The sequence below is a fragment of the Salmo salar genome, chromosome ssa03 (assembly GCF_905237065.1).
Source record: "Salmo salar chromosome ssa03, Ssal_v3.1, whole genome shotgun sequence".
Classification (NCBI taxonomy): Eukaryota; Metazoa; Chordata; class Actinopteri; order Salmoniformes; family Salmonidae; genus Salmo; species Salmo salar.
The window spans coordinates 59,643,920-59,661,024 of NC_059444.1; the positions used below are offsets into that span (position 1 = coordinate 59,643,920).

Below are 17,105 nucleotides of genomic sequence, written 5' to 3' on the forward strand. Positions count from 1 at the left end.
TCACAAGCATATTTATTTTTTATTCAAAACAGACGCAAGATATCTAATTTCATAATTAAAAATTAAAAAAAACAATCAAGCCTGCTTTCAAGTCATCTTTACATCTACAAAACATTTGGGAATTTATACATGTCAAAAAATAAACAAGACATTGATGAGAGGGGAAACACCTCAGCAGTATTATTCATTGCGCTGATGACGAGAGGTGTCGGAGATGTTTCTATCCCGCCAGCCCCTACAACTGTAGATGCAGTCCTATCATAATAACAGTCCCTCCTACAAGGAGAGCACGGGTGGCCAAAGTCTTAACAGGAGATTGCAGGGTCTGTCGGGTTCCATATCAGTGCTTCATTGATTCACTTAAGTCATTGATGAGGGTAAGTGACCTCACCTGGTTAACAAAGTCCACATAAATCACCAATATGAAAGCAGGAAACGAAACTGGCAGACTCCGCTTCCCTCTGTGACAATGTCCACCCACCTCAGTGGGGTTTATAGCCCCATACAGTGTGGTGATGTTGGTTGTGGTGCTGGTGGAGGAGGGTAGCACTCCGGTCGTTGTCTCCCCGTCTCCAGACACCTCACATGGGGTAGTTGAGCACCACGTCCTGCTTGGCCAGCTCCAACAACATAGGGTCGTCGAAGAACTTGCTGATGCTCACATCCTCACTCAGACCCTGCATGGAAACCAGGGAGTCAGTCAGTCACATGGTCGTGATGTGCAGAGTCAATAGGCAATAATACATACTTAAGACACACCTTCCCTCACAGACATGGTGAGGGGGGGGAGTAAACGTACATACCTTGCGCCGGCGGGTCTTGATCATGAACTCTCTGGCCAGGTGAGGGGCAGGCTGGGGCTCCAGCGGCCTGATCACAATGCTCTTGTCCAGGGGGTCACCAGGGACAATCTGGGGGAAGAGGAGAGAGTAGAAACAGGGATCATGAGAGGGTTGAAAAGAAAAAAGGGGAATGAGTGCAAAGCACAATATGGTCCGTTTGAAAAACTCCCCATCTAGTCTACGGCTACACATGATCCACAGAGCAGAGGCCTCCTATAATAGAGTCACCACCACTAAACCTTTCACCACTCAAATACGTGATTCGCTCTCTGCTAGTCAGCCGGCGTTCTCCACGTCGCTGAGTCAGGGGGATGTCTGTCACACTCCTCATCGCCGCAACGTTAGCACATCTAGTTCTGAGTAGAATGGCGTTTTAAAATGATTACTTAAACCTATCATCTTCACCGGCACCTCAATCCCATTTTGATGGGTAAATATTACGTGCTTGTTGGAGGGAGAGCAAGGGGGTGGGGGGGTGAATCTCTTGGCCCCAAATCAGGCAAGGGGCTGTTTCGCCAACTCTGCAATCTCTCACTCCCTCCTCCGTGTGGGGCTGCGTTCCAATCCCAAAATGGCACCATATTCCCTATTTAGCCCTATGGGCCCTGGTCAATATTAGTGCACTAGCCTAAATAGGGAATAGGGTGCCATTTGGGACAAATCCTAGGACTGTGCTGTAACAAAACCCCAGGCCTGCGGGGGAAAAGATTGAACGGGAGGGGGAAGAAAAAAAATAAATCAATGGAGCGTCTGCAGCCCAACGAACAGATGGAGCAGGGCCGCTAAACGCATCACACCACACTGTTTCTCCACACACTGGGAGGAGGTGATGGTCACGCTACGGAGAGGAATAGCCTGCGTTTCACTTTACAGAAGAGGAGAGACCAGAGGAGAGACTAGAAGCAGACTGGGGCAAATGAGGGCGACAGGAGCAAATACATTTTTTCCTGACACAGCCAAAGAGGAGAAGAGAGAGACACATGAAACAGGGGGGGGGAAAGACAGAGACAACTGTAGCGAACACAACAGCTGCTGACTCAACACCCTTCTAGTCAGCATCCAAACCAATTTACTCAGAGTGGCAGGCATGAGCACGAGGTTCATGACTCTGGCATCATTCTGTCTGAGTGTGTGTACATGTGTACATTAACACAGCTGGTGGGCATAAAGAAAGAGGGCCGTTTGATCCTACCTGCCAGTGGTGGAAGACGGACAGGGAGAAGGCCTGTCCCTGTGTGTGTGTTCTCAGGTCAGTCTCGAAGCCAAACGAGTCGATGGCTGGGATGAAGGCCTTGATGGTGTAGAGGGGAGACCCGGGGATGGGGGCGTCCTGGGTCACATGACCTCTGTAGCACAACACAAAAACACAGCAGATAGAATTGTAACAACGAAAATAACAAAACCACCACATTTGAGCAATCAGCACAATATTTCCCAGTGAAGGTTTAAAAAGATCAGTCGAGAAGTTATGGGTGGGGTAATTGGGATGGTACAGAGGAGACATCGTTATTTAGTGGTTTGCGGGGCTCACCTCCGTCTGGCCAGTACTGTGTACACAGCAGACACACAGTCAGCTGGGGCCTGGACCTCGACGAAGTAGTAGGGCTCCATCAACCTGGGGGTGGCCTGGGAGGGACAGGAGAGGGACAGCCATTAGGAGAACCAGAGGAGAAGAGGGCAGGAGGGAGAGCCAGAGAAGATAGAGGGCAGGGGAGGAAAGAACAGTGGAGAGAAAGTCAGAGAGGAGAGAAGCCCGAGAGGCGGGCAATGATGGAGGGATGCAAGGAACCAAAAAAAGAGAATAAAGGAGACACCCTGGAAAGAGGGAAGCTATCACACGTCAATACAAACAACAGCAAGTCGGAAGAAAGCAGCACTTTAATCAAGGTAATGTAACTCAGGAGAAAAACTGGAGAAAAAGGATAGGGAACAAGAGTTCATGAAAGCAGAGGGTGAGGGAGGGAGAGAGAGAGGGGGACGATCTCACCATGAGGAAGGCAGAGTACACCACTCTCCTGGCTGTGGGGATGACCTGTCCTCCTCCTCTGTGTAGAGGCTCCTGCGCTATGACCGCATCCAGGATCTTAAACTTCACGTTTCTGATAGCTAGGGAGGGGATATACAGCGGTTAGGTGACTGCGTGTGTGTGAGTGAGTGATAAAGAGCGGCAAGACACTCACGTTCGTCACACAGAGGCCCCTCCCTGGTGCCCCACTGGAAGCCCTGGATGATGCTGTCCTTAACCGAGCCCAGCAGAGCCTTGTCCACCTGCACACAACACACCGTCAACTACCTGGAGACGTATGCCTCGTGCAAAGCTACACACGTCTGAATACAAGTGGACACAACATTGTCTTCATTACACCCAACAGTGTCATAATCAAAGATCAATATGGAGAGATTGATTGTTCTCATTGATCATAATTATTTCCTTGTCTTCCAGGTGGCATAACACTAACCCAAGACCGACGTTATTGCGCCCGATGACAGGCCAACTCAAATGGGTCAATGCCCCCATGATCACACCAGTGCAGAGGGCCAAACACACATCCATCGATGCATTTTCACACATCTGCTAGACAGCAGTCATCCTAAATCACTCCAACAACGCGCTCACAATTCACACACAGTCTGTTTACAGTTAGGCCTAGAGACAGGCAGGCTGACCCCAAAGTAGCCCAGCTTGACCCCAGAGCCCTAGCCTGCCCAACTCACCTCAGCCCACCCTGACCCCAAGACCACCACACCACCCCTAGCCCAGCCCCAGAGCCCTGGTCTCACCTCAGAAGGCAGGGTGTCATCTACCAGGATGTTAGGCCCGGTGGTGTCGGGCCCAAAGGCCCAGATAGACCTGGCAGCCAGCAGATCCCAGTCATACTTGGTCTGGAAAAACTCTCCCAGCTTCTTCCTGGAACCATGGATTAAACAACAGGATGGATTAGTGAGTGGTGTCCGTGGGGATGTGTGTGACAGGAAGAAGAACAGAGGGGACAGAGTTTGTTTCATGGGATGTCAAGTTAAAGTGTGTCACTGCCTTGGCACCATGGCTCACGTTGGCAATGCCAGGCCTAGATGGGTTCACAGATGAGCAGCACACAGCGGGCCGGACACTGTACACTTCCAATCACACACACACACACACACTGGGCTACAGCTGCGGATAGGAGGATAGGCCTCAAGGTATGGTCAAGACAGGTGATCTGTGATGGCAGGTGTCTGTTTGGGTTGAGACACTGACATGTGGACAGGTAGAAGGATACAGCAGGTATGTATGAATAGTATGAATAGGTGGTGTGCAGGTGTGTCCCGTACCTGTTCCATGTGATCTGCACCACCTCGTTCTCTATGTCCTCAGCCAGGCCCTTCTCCAGAGGCTCGGCAATCATGGTGATCTTATTCCTGTCAATCAAAACACACAACCGTCAATCACACAGGGGCGGCAGGTAGCCTAGTGGTTAGAGCGTTGGGCCAGTAACCGAAAGGTTGCTAGATCGAATCCCCGAGCTGACAAGGTAAAAATCTGTCGTTCTGCCCCTGAACAAGGCAGTTGACCCCCGTCGTTGTAAATAAGAATTTGTTCTTAACTGAGTTGCCTAGCTAAATAAAAGGTTAAATAAAATTAAAACACAGACAAACAGCCACAGCTCTCAATCTCCCATCCAGCTGGTCTAGACACAGCACACTAACCTCACACCTCAACATGGAACAGAATGCGTCCCATGACACCCTATTCCCTATATAGTGCACTACTTCCGACCAGAGCCCTATGGGGGCTGGTCAAAAGTAGTGCACCATAGAAGGAAATAGGGTGCCATTTGGGATGCATACCGTCTACACTAGTCGTTCAGTGTACTGTAGGCTAGGTCACTGGTGACCCATGGGAGATGATGGTGAATGCTTACTTCTTGTTCGGCGTCTCGGCAAAGCACTTAAGAGACGACGTCTCCACTACCGTCTCACAGAAGGTCACCACGGGGTCAGCCACCTGGGAGAAAGAGGGAGACATTCAGCACTGGAAAAGGAATAACACTGGACATGAAGGGTATTTTGTTTAAGACGTTACAATTCCGATACAGGAAGATTAGTTTGTTGTTCCAATTGGGTGAAGAGACATGTGAGAGAGCGAGAACTGACCTTGATGTCGATCTCAGAGTACATCTTCCGCAGGTCGTGCATGACACAGTCCAGGTAGAGTTCCCCAGTACCCAGGATAACATGTTCCCCTGACTCCTCCACCTTGGTGGTGAGGGAGGGGTAGCTCTTATTGACCTTCCGCAGTCCGTCCAACATCTTGGGCAGCTCTGACGGGTTGACTGGCTCCACAGCGATCTTGATGACAGACGCCGTGTTGAACTTGAGCGGCCGGAAGATCTGGGCTTCCTCGTTCCCTCTGGGCTCGGTGATGGTGGCCGTCTTGACGATGGGCTGGTCGCAGCCCTCAATGAGAACCCAGTTGCCAGCAGGCACACGGTTCACCTCTATCTGGTACCTGTGGTTTAGAACGTAAAGGGGTTTGAGCTACAACTCCTGGAGTAAATTACAGACAACTTGGGATACGCAAAAAAAACATTGTGTATAATACACACTTGTACATGTGAAATAGGACAAATAAGTGTAACAGTATAGCTTCCGTCCCTCTCCTCGCCCCAACCTGGGCGAGAACCAGGGACCCTCTGCACACATCAACAACTGACACCCACGAAGCATCGTTACCCATCGCTCCACAAAAGCCGCGGCTCTTGCACAGCAAGAGGAACAACTACTTCAAGGTCTAAGAGCGAGTGACGTCACCGATTGAAACGCTATTAGTGCGCACCACCGCTAACTAGCTAGCCATTTCACATCGGTTACATGAGCACCCACTAAATCATGATGATCATTATTATATTGAGGACCAGAGACTAGGGAGGAAACACAGAGGGGTTAGACTAATGAATACATAACCGTCAACTTGTTATAATGAACACACACATTCCTCGCCCAAAATGGCCCCCTATTCCCTATATCGCGCATTACTTTTGACCAGGGCCCATAAAGCTCTCGTCCTAATTCGGGCACCATGTACGGAAGAGTGTGCCATTTGGGACGCAGGCCAAGTGATGTGTCCGCGAGGTGGCACATTAACAATGCTGTCATTACCTGGCGACGTTGATCCAGAGACGTCCCACCGTGCAGACCTGAGAGTCCTCCTCGTCCTCCAGAGTGTAGTTCTCTCCCAGCACCTTGACTGGCTGGCCCGCCTGGATGGTACCGCTCAGCACCCGGCCGAACGCATGGAACTGCACCCCGTCCTCAGTACTGTACATCTTAGTGGTGTGGCACATCAGAGGACCCTGGTGGGAGGAGGGGAAAGAGAACGAGCAATAAAGGAGGGATACAGGGAGAGAGGAAAGAGGGTAAAAGGAAATAGAAAAGGTTAATAACTTTAATATGTTTATCTAACAGAATTCAAAAGCAACCATTTGTTACATCTCAAGTCTCTCCATTATTGGCTAGAGGATGTCTGAAGGGCATATGGAATGTTTGTGATCGATTTTTTTTAACAACTCACTTCACTCCCAGTCAATTCCAAATCACCCGCTTGCTTAATTGCGATTCCAGTTGCAATGAGGCTATTGATTAACACTGAAAACAGATTCCCCCTACTAGAAACCAACTACCATCCGCCTCTCGCCTCTTCTCACCCCCAGATCCTGTGTTTCCCCACTCCGTCACACTCACATCAGGGTCGCATTCTGCCATGGCCTCCCCCAGGTCTGAGTCCAGTCCTCCAGTGTAGCTGTGCTCTATCTTGTTCTTGGCGCCCCCCTGTGGTGAAGGGATGTGCTGCACGCACATGTCCACAAAGCCTGCAGGAGGGAGGTCACGCTCGGCATCACAATAATATGCTTCTCACACTCACCAGAAACATAACATTGTGTGCAATTATACCACTGATTATCCAAGGCTGTAGGCAGATACACTGGCCAGAGCACACAAAGGGTGAGCGGTAACCACATAGTGAGTCATCGTGTACGCAAACGTACACTAAGAGCCTATAATGAGAATGCGTACAATAGAATTAGGCCTTGCTAAAGACAAAGAAGATAAACATGGCTCAACTGTAAATGACCTCTGTGAATAAGATTAAACATGAGATGGTTACTGGGTGGTATATGAGGAGGCAGTAGAGGTCAGAGAGGAAACGGGGGCGGCGGGTGGCGGACGTACCAGTGAACTCTCCAAAGAAGCGCTTACAGACCAGCCTGAGTAGAGGCCTGATGTTGAGCTTCAGCTCCTCTTTGACCAGGTGGATGCCCAGCTCATCCAGCACCCGAGGCAGAGACGTGTCACAGTCACCCACCACCTGGGAGGGAGAGGGGAGGGAAAGAGAGAGAAGGGGGAAGTTTACTTCTGAGACGTGCTAGCACTACTTAAAAGACTTCTATGGAATGGGGTGGTCATCTGGGTAAAGTCATGTAGTCCAAACCAGAAAATCTGGCGGCATCTCCCATGAATGGCCGCAACAACACTTTTCAATTCACGGCGCTCCTATTGATTTCATAAGCTGACGCGTTTCGCTCGGCCTTTCTCAAAGCTTCCTTTCTGTGACAAAGACCGATTGAGGTCGCAATGCGTCAGCTTTTAAATAAGAGCACCGTGAACTGAAAAAAACTGTTGCGGTCTTTTATGGGAGACGCAATCCCGTTTTCTTTTTTGGACTTACGGGGATAGTGTTTGAGGGAGCAGACATGTCTACACTAAAGAAACCATCTGTGCATGTAGTAGGGTTGCACATTTTGGGGAAAATTCAGGTGGCAATGAACAGAAATATATGCAAATTAATATTAATACCATTTCAATGTAGATGTTTCTTGCATTGGATATATTTACCATATCATATGGAGACAGATACATAAACATTTTACCTTATCATAAGTAGACATAATTTCAAATTATTAAATCCTTCCAATAAAAATAAAACAAACAATTGAGTTATGAATTGAACTTTAGTGAAGTGAGTTGGCTCTTCACATGGAATGATTTCACTGAACAACAAAAGAGAATATTGAATGATCCATCGCATCTCCCAAAAACGTTTTCAACATACATCTGTAAAAATGATCCCAAACAAGGACCAGTTGCACTCTGAGGCGGCTGATGTTGGTGGGATTTAGAGGATGATGGAGGCAACAGGGGAAAGAGCCTCAGATCCACAAAGTCCCTTCCACCAGGTGGCTGATGAGATATGTTGGCACGACTGCCATATTGCATCTCCATCCCAAAGCCCTTGCTTGGAAGTGTACTTTGAGGACACCATAGGCCTGGTTGATCTCTGCACCAGACAGGATGCTCTTGCCAGCATACTTGGGGTCCAATATGTACGCTGCGGCATGTATGGGCTTCAGGCAGAAGTCTTCATGCTTACTGATGCATTTCAGAACTGCAGTTTCCTCTGCTTGGAGCAACAGTGAAGTGGGCAGGGCAGTACGGATTTATTATCTTACATCTGCAAGCAGAGTCTGAACATCAGACAGGATGGCATTGTCTCCCTCAATCTGTGCAATGGCTACTGCTACAGGTTTCAGGAGTTTCAAGCTACTCTTTCAAAATACATCATCCAGGAGGATCCTCTTGATGGGGGCGTTCATATCGGCCGACTGTGATATAGCCATTTCTCGGAGAGACTCCTTCCCCTTCAGGAGACTGTCAAACATGATGACAACACCACCCCAATGAGTGTTGCTGGGCAGCTTCAATGTGGTGCTCTTATTCTTCTCACTTTGCTTGGTGAGGTAGATTGCTGCTCTAACTTGATGACCATTCACATACCTAACCATTTCCTTGGCTCACTTGTTGAGTATAACCATTGTTTTCAGTGCCATGATGTCCTTGAGGAGCAGATTCCATGCATGAGCAGCACAGCCAATGGGTGTGATGTAAGGGTAGGACTCCTCCACTTCAGACCAACTCTGTTGAACTCTGCATCCAGCAAATGAGTCGATAAAGCATGTCTGGTTGGAGGGGTGTATGCTGGGCAAAGAACATTCAGAAATCTCTTCCAATACACATTGCCTGTGAGCATCAGAGGTGAACCAGTTGCATACACAGCTCGAGCAAGACATTAATCAGCATTTCTCTGACTACATTCCTCCATTGAGTCAAAAAAACATCTGATTCCAGGAGGACCATGAGCTGTTGCTATCGATAAGGTGTCTGATTCATCATTTTCACCTCGAATAGAGGTACTTTTGTCAGAGGTTACTTGTGAGCGCTGAGGGAACTTTATGCACTTGGCCAGATGATTCTGCATCTGTGTTACATTCTTCACATATGATTTGGCACAGTATTTGCAAATGTACACAGCTTTTCCTTCTACATTAGCTGCAGGGAAATGACTCCACACATTAGATAATGCCAGTGGCATTTCCTGTAAAGATGAGACATTTTTTTTTTTTAAATATATGTACACACACACACACACACACACACACACACACACACACACACACACACACACAATTCCATGTACAGATAAATAGTTAAGCAGTTAGATTAAACAACTTCTCTGTAAGATAAATGTTTTAAAATGAAACATGTAAAAGGTGAATTAACACTCCTCAGTTAGCACCCACACGGTCGCAATAACTAACTAGCAGAAATTGTTATCAAGTTAGAAATGATTTAAACACAATTTGCTGTAGGCTACTATTTACTTGTTAACAAAAAAATCATGTATGTGATATAAAATACATTCACCCCACCCAGTATTGTAATCAAAACTTACCAGAAAGCATGTAGTCCTTGGCTCAGACAGTGTAGTAGTGTGGGCTCAATAGCATCTCATTAGTGTGCAAGATCTTGAGAATCAGCTCTACATGTTGCAATTCCATTGACTTGGGGATAGGTGAACCAAAAAATATGCCACAAGACCTAGAATTGCCTTATGTGTATCCCACAAAAAAAGATGCACTGTTATGCAAATTAGCTTTTTTGCTGAATTTAACCATGGAAAATTTCCGGAAATTTCCTGGAAAGTTTCCGACCCTTCGCAACCCTAGCATGTGGCGTATAAGATTTGTTTTCTAGGAGATGATTGCGTTAGAGGAGTCTTACCTGAGATAGGATCTTGTACAGAGGCTCCAACACAAACTCCACAAAGCTACGCTGGGAGTTACTGGTGGGGGCTTTCTTAGTGAACCTGCGTCTGAGGAGAGAAGAAAAAAAACACGGTTATCGTCGTGCATTACAGACAAAAAGTCTAAATGACCCTAAATGAAAACCACTTACGTTTTGGGGTTGAAATAAATGTCTCCCCACAGCCTCTTGGCAAACTCTGTGTAGTTGATGTCACCTGCAACACCAGAGAGAAGGGTTAACAACAGTTCATTTTTAACAGTTACTCGTAGGGTTAAAACTAGGGATGCACAATCTATCGGTGAACATATCAGAATCTGACAATATTAGCTAAAAATGCCAACATCGGTATTGGCCTGATGTCTAGTTTAACGCCGATGTTAAAAAACAGTGTCAAAGCTGCCGAGCATACCTACAGTTGAAGTCCGAAGTTTACATACACCTTAGCCAAATACATTTAAACTCAGTTTTTCACAATTTCTGACATTTAATCCTAGTAAAAATTCCATCTTAGGTCAGTTAGGATCACCACTTTATTTAAGAATGTGAAATGTCAGAATAATAGTAGAGAGAATGATTTCTTTCAGCTTTAATTTCTATCATCCCATTGCCAGTGGGTCAGAAGTTTACATACACTCAATTAGTATTTAGTAGCATTGCCTTTAAATTGTTTCACTTGGGTCAAACGTTTCGGGTTGCCTTCCGCAAGCTTCCCACAATAAGTTGGGTGAATTTTGGCCCATTCCTCCTGACAGAACTGGTGTAACTGAGTCAGGTTTGTAGGCCTCCTTGCCCGCACACGCTTTTTCAGTTCTGCCCACAAATTTTCTATGGGATTGAGGTCAGGGCATTGTGATGGCCACTCCAATACCATGACTTTGTTGTCCTTAAGCCATTTTGCCACAACTTTGGAAGTATGCTTGGGGTCATTGTCCATTTGGAAGACCCATTTGCGACCAAGCTTTAACTTCCTGACTGATGTCTTGAGATGTTGCTTCAATATATCCACATCATTTTTCTTCCTCGTGATGCCATCTATTTTGTGAAGTGCACCAGTCCCTCCTGCAGCAAAGCACCCCCACAACATGATGCTGCCACCCCTGTGCTTCATGGTTGGGATGGTGCTTTTCAGCTTGCAAGCTTCCCCCTTTTCCCTCCAAACATAATGGTCATTATGGCCAAACAGATCTATTTTTGTTTCATCAGAACAGAGGACATTTCTCCAAAAAGTATGATATTTGTCCCCATGTGCAGTTGCAAACCGTAGTCTGGCTTTTTTATGGCGGTTTTGGAGCAGTGGCTTCTTCCTTGCTGAGCGGCCTTTCAGGTTATGTAGATATAGGACTCCCTTTACTGTGGATAGAGATACTTTTGTACCTGTTTCCTCCAGCATCTTCACAAGGTCCTTTGCTCTTGTTCTGGGACTGATTTGCACTTTTCGCACCAAAGTACGTTCATCTCTAGGAGACAGAACACGTCTCCTTCCTGAGTGGTATGACGGCTGCGTGGTCCCATGGTGTTTATACTAGCATACTATTGTTTGTACAGATGAACAAGGTACATTCAGGCATTTGGAATTTATCCCAAGGATAAACCAGACCTGTGGAGGTCTACAATTATTTTTCTGAGGGCTTGGCTGATTTCTTTTGATTTTCCCATGATGTCAAGCAATGAGGAACTGAGTTTGAAGGTAGGCCTTGAAATACATCCACAGGTACACCTCCAATTGACTCAAATTGTCAATTAGCCTATCAGAAGCTTCTAAAGCCATGACATTATTTTCCTGAATTTTCCAAGCCGTTTAAAGGCACAGTCAACTTAGTGTATGTAAACCTCTGACCCACTGGAATTGTGATACAGTGAATGATAAGTGAAATAATCTGTCTGTAAACAATTGTTGGAAAAATTACTTGTGTCATGTGCAAAGTAAATGTCCTAACCAACTTGGCAAAACTATAGTTTGTTAACAAGAAATTTGTGGAGTGGTTGAAAAACGAGTTTTAATGACTCCAACCTAAGTGTATGTAAACTTCAGACTTCAACTGTATATAACGTAGGTACATAACGTAATGACGCCACGTAAAATGTTGCGCTACACTTGCAACACAGCATTCCTAACCTAGCCCACAATGGAATTCATTGCCCTTGACAATCAACCGTTCTCTGTCGTGGGTGATGTTGGCTTGCACCGACTAGTCGAGCACCGGTACACCCTACCACATGCGCTATTTTTCAGATGTTGCCCTATCGGAGTTACACAGGAATACTGCTATTAGCTTCACGACATGCATACTATGGAACGCCGTTTGGGTCTTTGCGTTTCAAAAAGATAAAGTAAGCACTGTCAAAGCTGTACAAAAAAGTTTGCAAACAAGCAAACACCAGCCATGAACAATGTGTTTACAATAGAGCGTTGGTAATAAAGCATAATATGTTCTACCGCAACTTCTGGGGTAGCTAGCTTTAGCTTGGTACCTAGCTAGCACCAATACAACCAGCCTGAAAACAATGACCAGTAGAAACTGCAGTCATTTTCATTATTCTTAGCAATGATTTAGGAATCCTTGTGAGTAAGTATTAGCTATGTTGCCACTTGTTGTTCACTTGTTCAAGTAAGTGAAAGAAATAGGTTTTGATTATGTTTTACTGGTAATGGGGACATACGTAAACGCCAACAAAATAATTGTTTGGTCAGTGTGGTGTGTGTGTGTAACCTTTATTTAACTAGGCAAGTCAGTTAAAAACAAATTCTTATTTACAATGAGGGTCGTCTCACCGTAGGTGTCGGAGTAGATCTTGGCGAAGGAGCCCAGGGTGAAGCAAACACAGTACTGAGAGCTGGCAAAACACACGTTCCCCAGGAGAGGAGACACCACCAGGTTCTCGTCTGTAGAGTAGGTGCTGAGGGAAAGGGGAGAGTGGAGCCACACTCAATGACACACACTGGACACTACAACAGGCTAATCTCAATGTTAGTAGTTTTCACATTCCTGGTTTCACTCTGCAATGCAATCTTCTTTACAAATGCTCTGTGCTCCGCTTGCTACTCGTAGTAATCTCATCTGAAATCCGTCGATATTTCCTTTCCTCCACACCCGTGTCAGCCCCGTAGCCATGGTTACCAGGCCCTCCCCACGTCAGTACCTGAGCATGGCGTTGACCTCGTCCACTATGTGGCGTAGTTTGTAGTAGGCGTCTGTAGGGGGCAGCTTGAGCTCCACGATGAGGCGGTCCACCTTGTTGATGCAGATGGTGATAGCCAGACGCTCCTGGACGGCGTGCTTGATCAGACGCTCTGTGTTCAACATCACCTAGACACAGAGGGGCAGAGGCCTGGGTTAGGGGAGGAATGGTACATTTGACTTTCTGGGGCCAGGCCTCAGAGGTGGAAACACAAAAGCCTGCGTCTTTAGGCCAAACACCGAAGCAAAGTCTGATAAGAGAAGTGAGACACAAGATAGAGATGCACCGAGGTGAGTGGGGATTTGAGCTAAAAAAGAAAAAGTAAGAGCACCCACTCCTTCTGCTGCGTCGATGAAAAGCACAATGCCGTCGGAGAGTCGGATGCCTGATGTCACCTCATCCGAAAAGTTGACGTGGCCTGCAGGGATGACAAAGGGTATGAGGTCCCGCTCTGCCTTTCTAAAGCAGCCAACCTAACATCACACACAGTGAGGCGGTAAATTATACCAATCAACCGCCCTTGATTACTCTTTTAATCTCCCCTACGTTCCCTAGGAACACAAGCACTTCGCTACACCCGCAATAACATCTGCTAAATATGTGTATGTGACCAATAACATTGGATTTGATGTTGATTTGCATACCTGGTGTGTCCATGATGTTGAAGAGGAAGGATTTGCCTCTGGAGTCTGGAAGAACCATTGTGACGGGGGTGCTCTTGATACCAACCCCTCGCTGTGGAGGCAACCAAATAGGAGTCAGCACAATGCACTTATATGGGAGATAAACAATCCTGCAAGAACTTGCCATAGCTCTGAATACAATAAAAACTTACCTCCTGCTCAGTGAAGAGGATATCTGTGTAACGGAGCTGAAATACCAAGGAAAAATGCAGTGAATTAATGGCTGATTTACAGTATACACAGAGCATTTCAGATTCAAATCAAATGTTATTTGTCTCACACACACACACGTTTAGCAGATGTTATTGCGGGTGTAGCGAAATGCGTGTGCTTCTAGTTCCGACAGTGCAGCAATATCTAACAAGTAATATCTAACAATTTCTATCTAACAATTTCACAACAAATACCTAATACACACAAATCTAAGTAAAGGAATGGAATTAAGAATATATAAATATATGGACGGGCAATGTCAGAGCGACAGACTGAGATTCAGTAGATAGTATAGAATACAGTATATACATATGAGATGAGTAATGCAAGATATGTAAATATTATTAAAGTGACATTATTTAAAGTGACTAGTGTACCATTTATTAAAGTGGCCAATGATTTCAGGTCTCTGTATGTAGGCTGCAGCCTCTCTAATAGGATTTCTCCAAATTAGGATGAAAGGTGAGCAGCAAGTTTGGGGCAGTTTAGTCAAGCTGAAGCGTAAACTCACATCCATGTCATCTCTCTTCCTGATCTCTGGGTGTGTCTGTTCAATCAGGCAGTCCACGAAACACGTCTACAGACAATAAACAAATCCATTAAATCACAATAATGCCAACAGTATAGCTACTAACATCCATGATTTAGCCAGGGCTGGCTATAAAGCAGGTCAATTGCTGAGTTTTTGACCTTGCCGTGGTGCAGGTGGCCACACAGGGTGACGTTTCGGATCAGCTCGGGACTGTCCATTAGGTCAGCCAGGAACCTACAGAAGAGGAGAGGTAGGGGTTAAACATTGACCTTTTGTGAGTATAGACAGAGACAGGCAGACGCAGGTCTAGTTTACAACAGTCAAACTTGTGAACGGTCAATTACTTACTCCATGTCATAAACAGTGGAAGGTAGCTCCTGTTCCATCAGAGTGAACTGCTTGTTCCTTACAGGCTTGATGATGGGTTCTGATGGGGATGGAGAGAAAATGGGAATACGTTCAATACTATCATATCTGAATGAATGCATCTATGTGCTCGAGTGTGTATTAGTGAAACTGTGTTTATGTGTGTGGTGTCTGACCTGTGAGGGGCTGTGCGTCCTCTTCCTGGACTAAAGTTTCCACCTCCGGCCCGTACACTTCCTCTGCTGTAGGATAGTATTTCTTATCCTCGTGCAGAACTACCTCCATTCCTGGGACATCTTCATCAGCATCAGCCGGCTCATCATCCTCATCCTCATCAGCCTTCACAAAGCAGAGAGTGACACAAGCATGTCATGAAATGACCAGACATTATAAACACACCTACTTCATTTTTGTTAGAATGCGTTGTAATGTGCATTAACGTCTACGCTGTCTGTTGATTTCAGTAAACAAACCTCATCCGCATCTCTGTCGTCTGCCTCCAGATCATCATCCTCGTCAGAGTCTAGTTCTGGACCAATGTAGTTCCCAAACTCGTCATACAGATCCGTCTCCATTGTGAAAGGACTGGGTATAAGGAAAACATAATGGATTAGCATTAAAATTGCATCTCACACACACCCACCCAAGCACATGATTTAGCCTTCTGCAAAGAGTACCCTATACAAACCAATGAATGTTGTCTACTCTAATTCTGCAATTAGTTAGCTGTGTTACTGGTTCAGATGTTCATGTATAACGTTTCAGGTACACACACACACACACACACACACACACACACACACGTTAGCTAGATACTGCATGCATTGGCGAGTATGTTGAGAAAATCATGAAAAGAAACCCATCAAACTCACACCTCAAAGACAATGGTTCACTTTAAAATGGCCTGAAATGTGCAATTTTGTAATACAGATATTTAGTAGCTACAGTAATCTCTTAGCTAGCTAGCTATGTTTTGGTGGAATCGCTAGCTAGTTAGCAGATAGCAGTTATATAGGGAATGAATGGCATCCATAACCAACGGACAGGCTGCGTTGCGGTTGATGATGTTTCGCTTTTCTACAATAAAGTAGCAAGCTTGTTCTGGAGAATATATCAGCACAAAAACACATAACGTTACCTTGATGTGCAAAACGAGCGGTAGTTTCAAATTTGTATCGCTATTTTCCTAATTATTTGAACTATTCACAATGTTTTTCTCTTCTGTTTCCAAACCATGCACATGTAGGACCCCTCAATGCAAACGGACGTCGATCGTAAGTGATGCACAAATGTAGACTATCTTCATATTGCCTGATTGTATATTTTTGTACAATGCATTAAAAATAATGATATTAAAATAATATATCTATGGTTATTTGTTTTAGGAAATGTGTATAACATTTACAGTCCACATATATTTTATTTGCTAATATATTTCGAAGAAAATGTTAATGCGCGCGAAGTCTCCAGCCTAGGCGATATTTTTTGTGCAGGCGCATATTTTACATGAACGACAAGCGAGATTACTCAGGATCGATATTTGGTACTGAAAGGAAAGGCACTGTCTGTGTTAGATGGATTTGTAGGTTTGTTATAAAGGCCCAGTGCACTCAAAATGTTGTTTTCCCACATTTTGTGTCATATTGTACAACAGCTAATGAAACTAACATTGTAAAAATATATATTAGCAGTAAAAAAGATTTGATCAGTAGCTAGGTTTCCAAACAAATTGAGACAGATTTTCATGAAAATATTTTAAAATCTGCATAAAACAATATAAGCGTTTTCCCACCAGAAATGTGTTTCTCTCAAACTGACTTTTTGCGGATAAAAGGCTGTGCCTGATGACATAGTGCACATAAAAATAAATGTTGCTGTTAAATTCACATGTACCGAATTAAAAATACAAGTTAAATGGGTTTCCATCGTATTTTCAACTTTACTGATGGTTTTGTCACAAAAACGGTTTCTTTATATTGCAAATGTGTCCACTATGGTCTTGGCCCATGCACTCTAGCCAACAGCTCGCACATACAGTGCAGGTAGGCTACCTACATTATGAGATTATCATTATAAGAGTGATATTATTTGTATTTGTCAAACGGCAGCCCAGCATCGATCATCATGTCACAAGAATAAGACCCTTGATATTTATTGTAAAGAAGCATA

General features: G+C 45.2%; 1 protein-coding gene across 1 annotated transcript; it reads right to left on the bottom strand.

Moving 5' to 3' along the window:
* On the bottom strand, positions 1-16,333 carry LOC106600990 (116 kDa U5 small nuclear ribonucleoprotein component). The gene is made up of 26 exons (XM_014192817.2): positions 16,075-16,333; positions 15,410-15,521; positions 15,113-15,275; positions 14,919-14,997; positions 14,729-14,804; positions 14,550-14,615; positions 13,978-14,013; positions 13,787-13,877; positions 13,478-13,560; positions 13,104-13,270; positions 12,736-12,860; positions 10,113-10,176; positions 9,939-10,029; positions 7,053-7,188; positions 6,564-6,691; positions 5,982-6,175; positions 4,977-5,331; positions 4,745-4,827; positions 4,155-4,241; positions 3,624-3,750; positions 3,023-3,110; positions 2,830-2,948; positions 2,374-2,468; positions 2,035-2,188; positions 804-911; positions 1-677 (listed from the first exon to the last, which is right to left on the bottom strand). Exons 2-26 carry the CDS (start codon positions 15,509-15,511, stop codon positions 582-584), a joined length of 2,913 nt encoding a protein of 970 aa, XP_014048292.1. The 5' UTR covers positions 15,512-15,521; positions 16,075-16,333; the 3' UTR covers positions 1-581.
* Between the last annotated feature and the right edge of the window lie 772 nt (positions 16,334-17,105).

Coding starts and splice junctions, on each gene's coding strand:
- LOC106600990 (XM_014192817.2), bottom strand. CDS start 15,511: ATGGAGACGGATCTGTATGACGAGTTTGGGAACTACATTGGTCCAGAA. Junction 13,271..13,477: donor TCATCGACGCAGCAGAAGGA/GTGGGTGCTCTT, acceptor CTCTGTGTCTAG/GTGATGTTGAACACAGAGCG. Junction 6,692..7,052: donor CTTCTTTGGAGAGTTCACTG/GTACGTCCGCCA, acceptor TCCCTCCTGCAG/GCTTTGTGGACATGTGCGTG.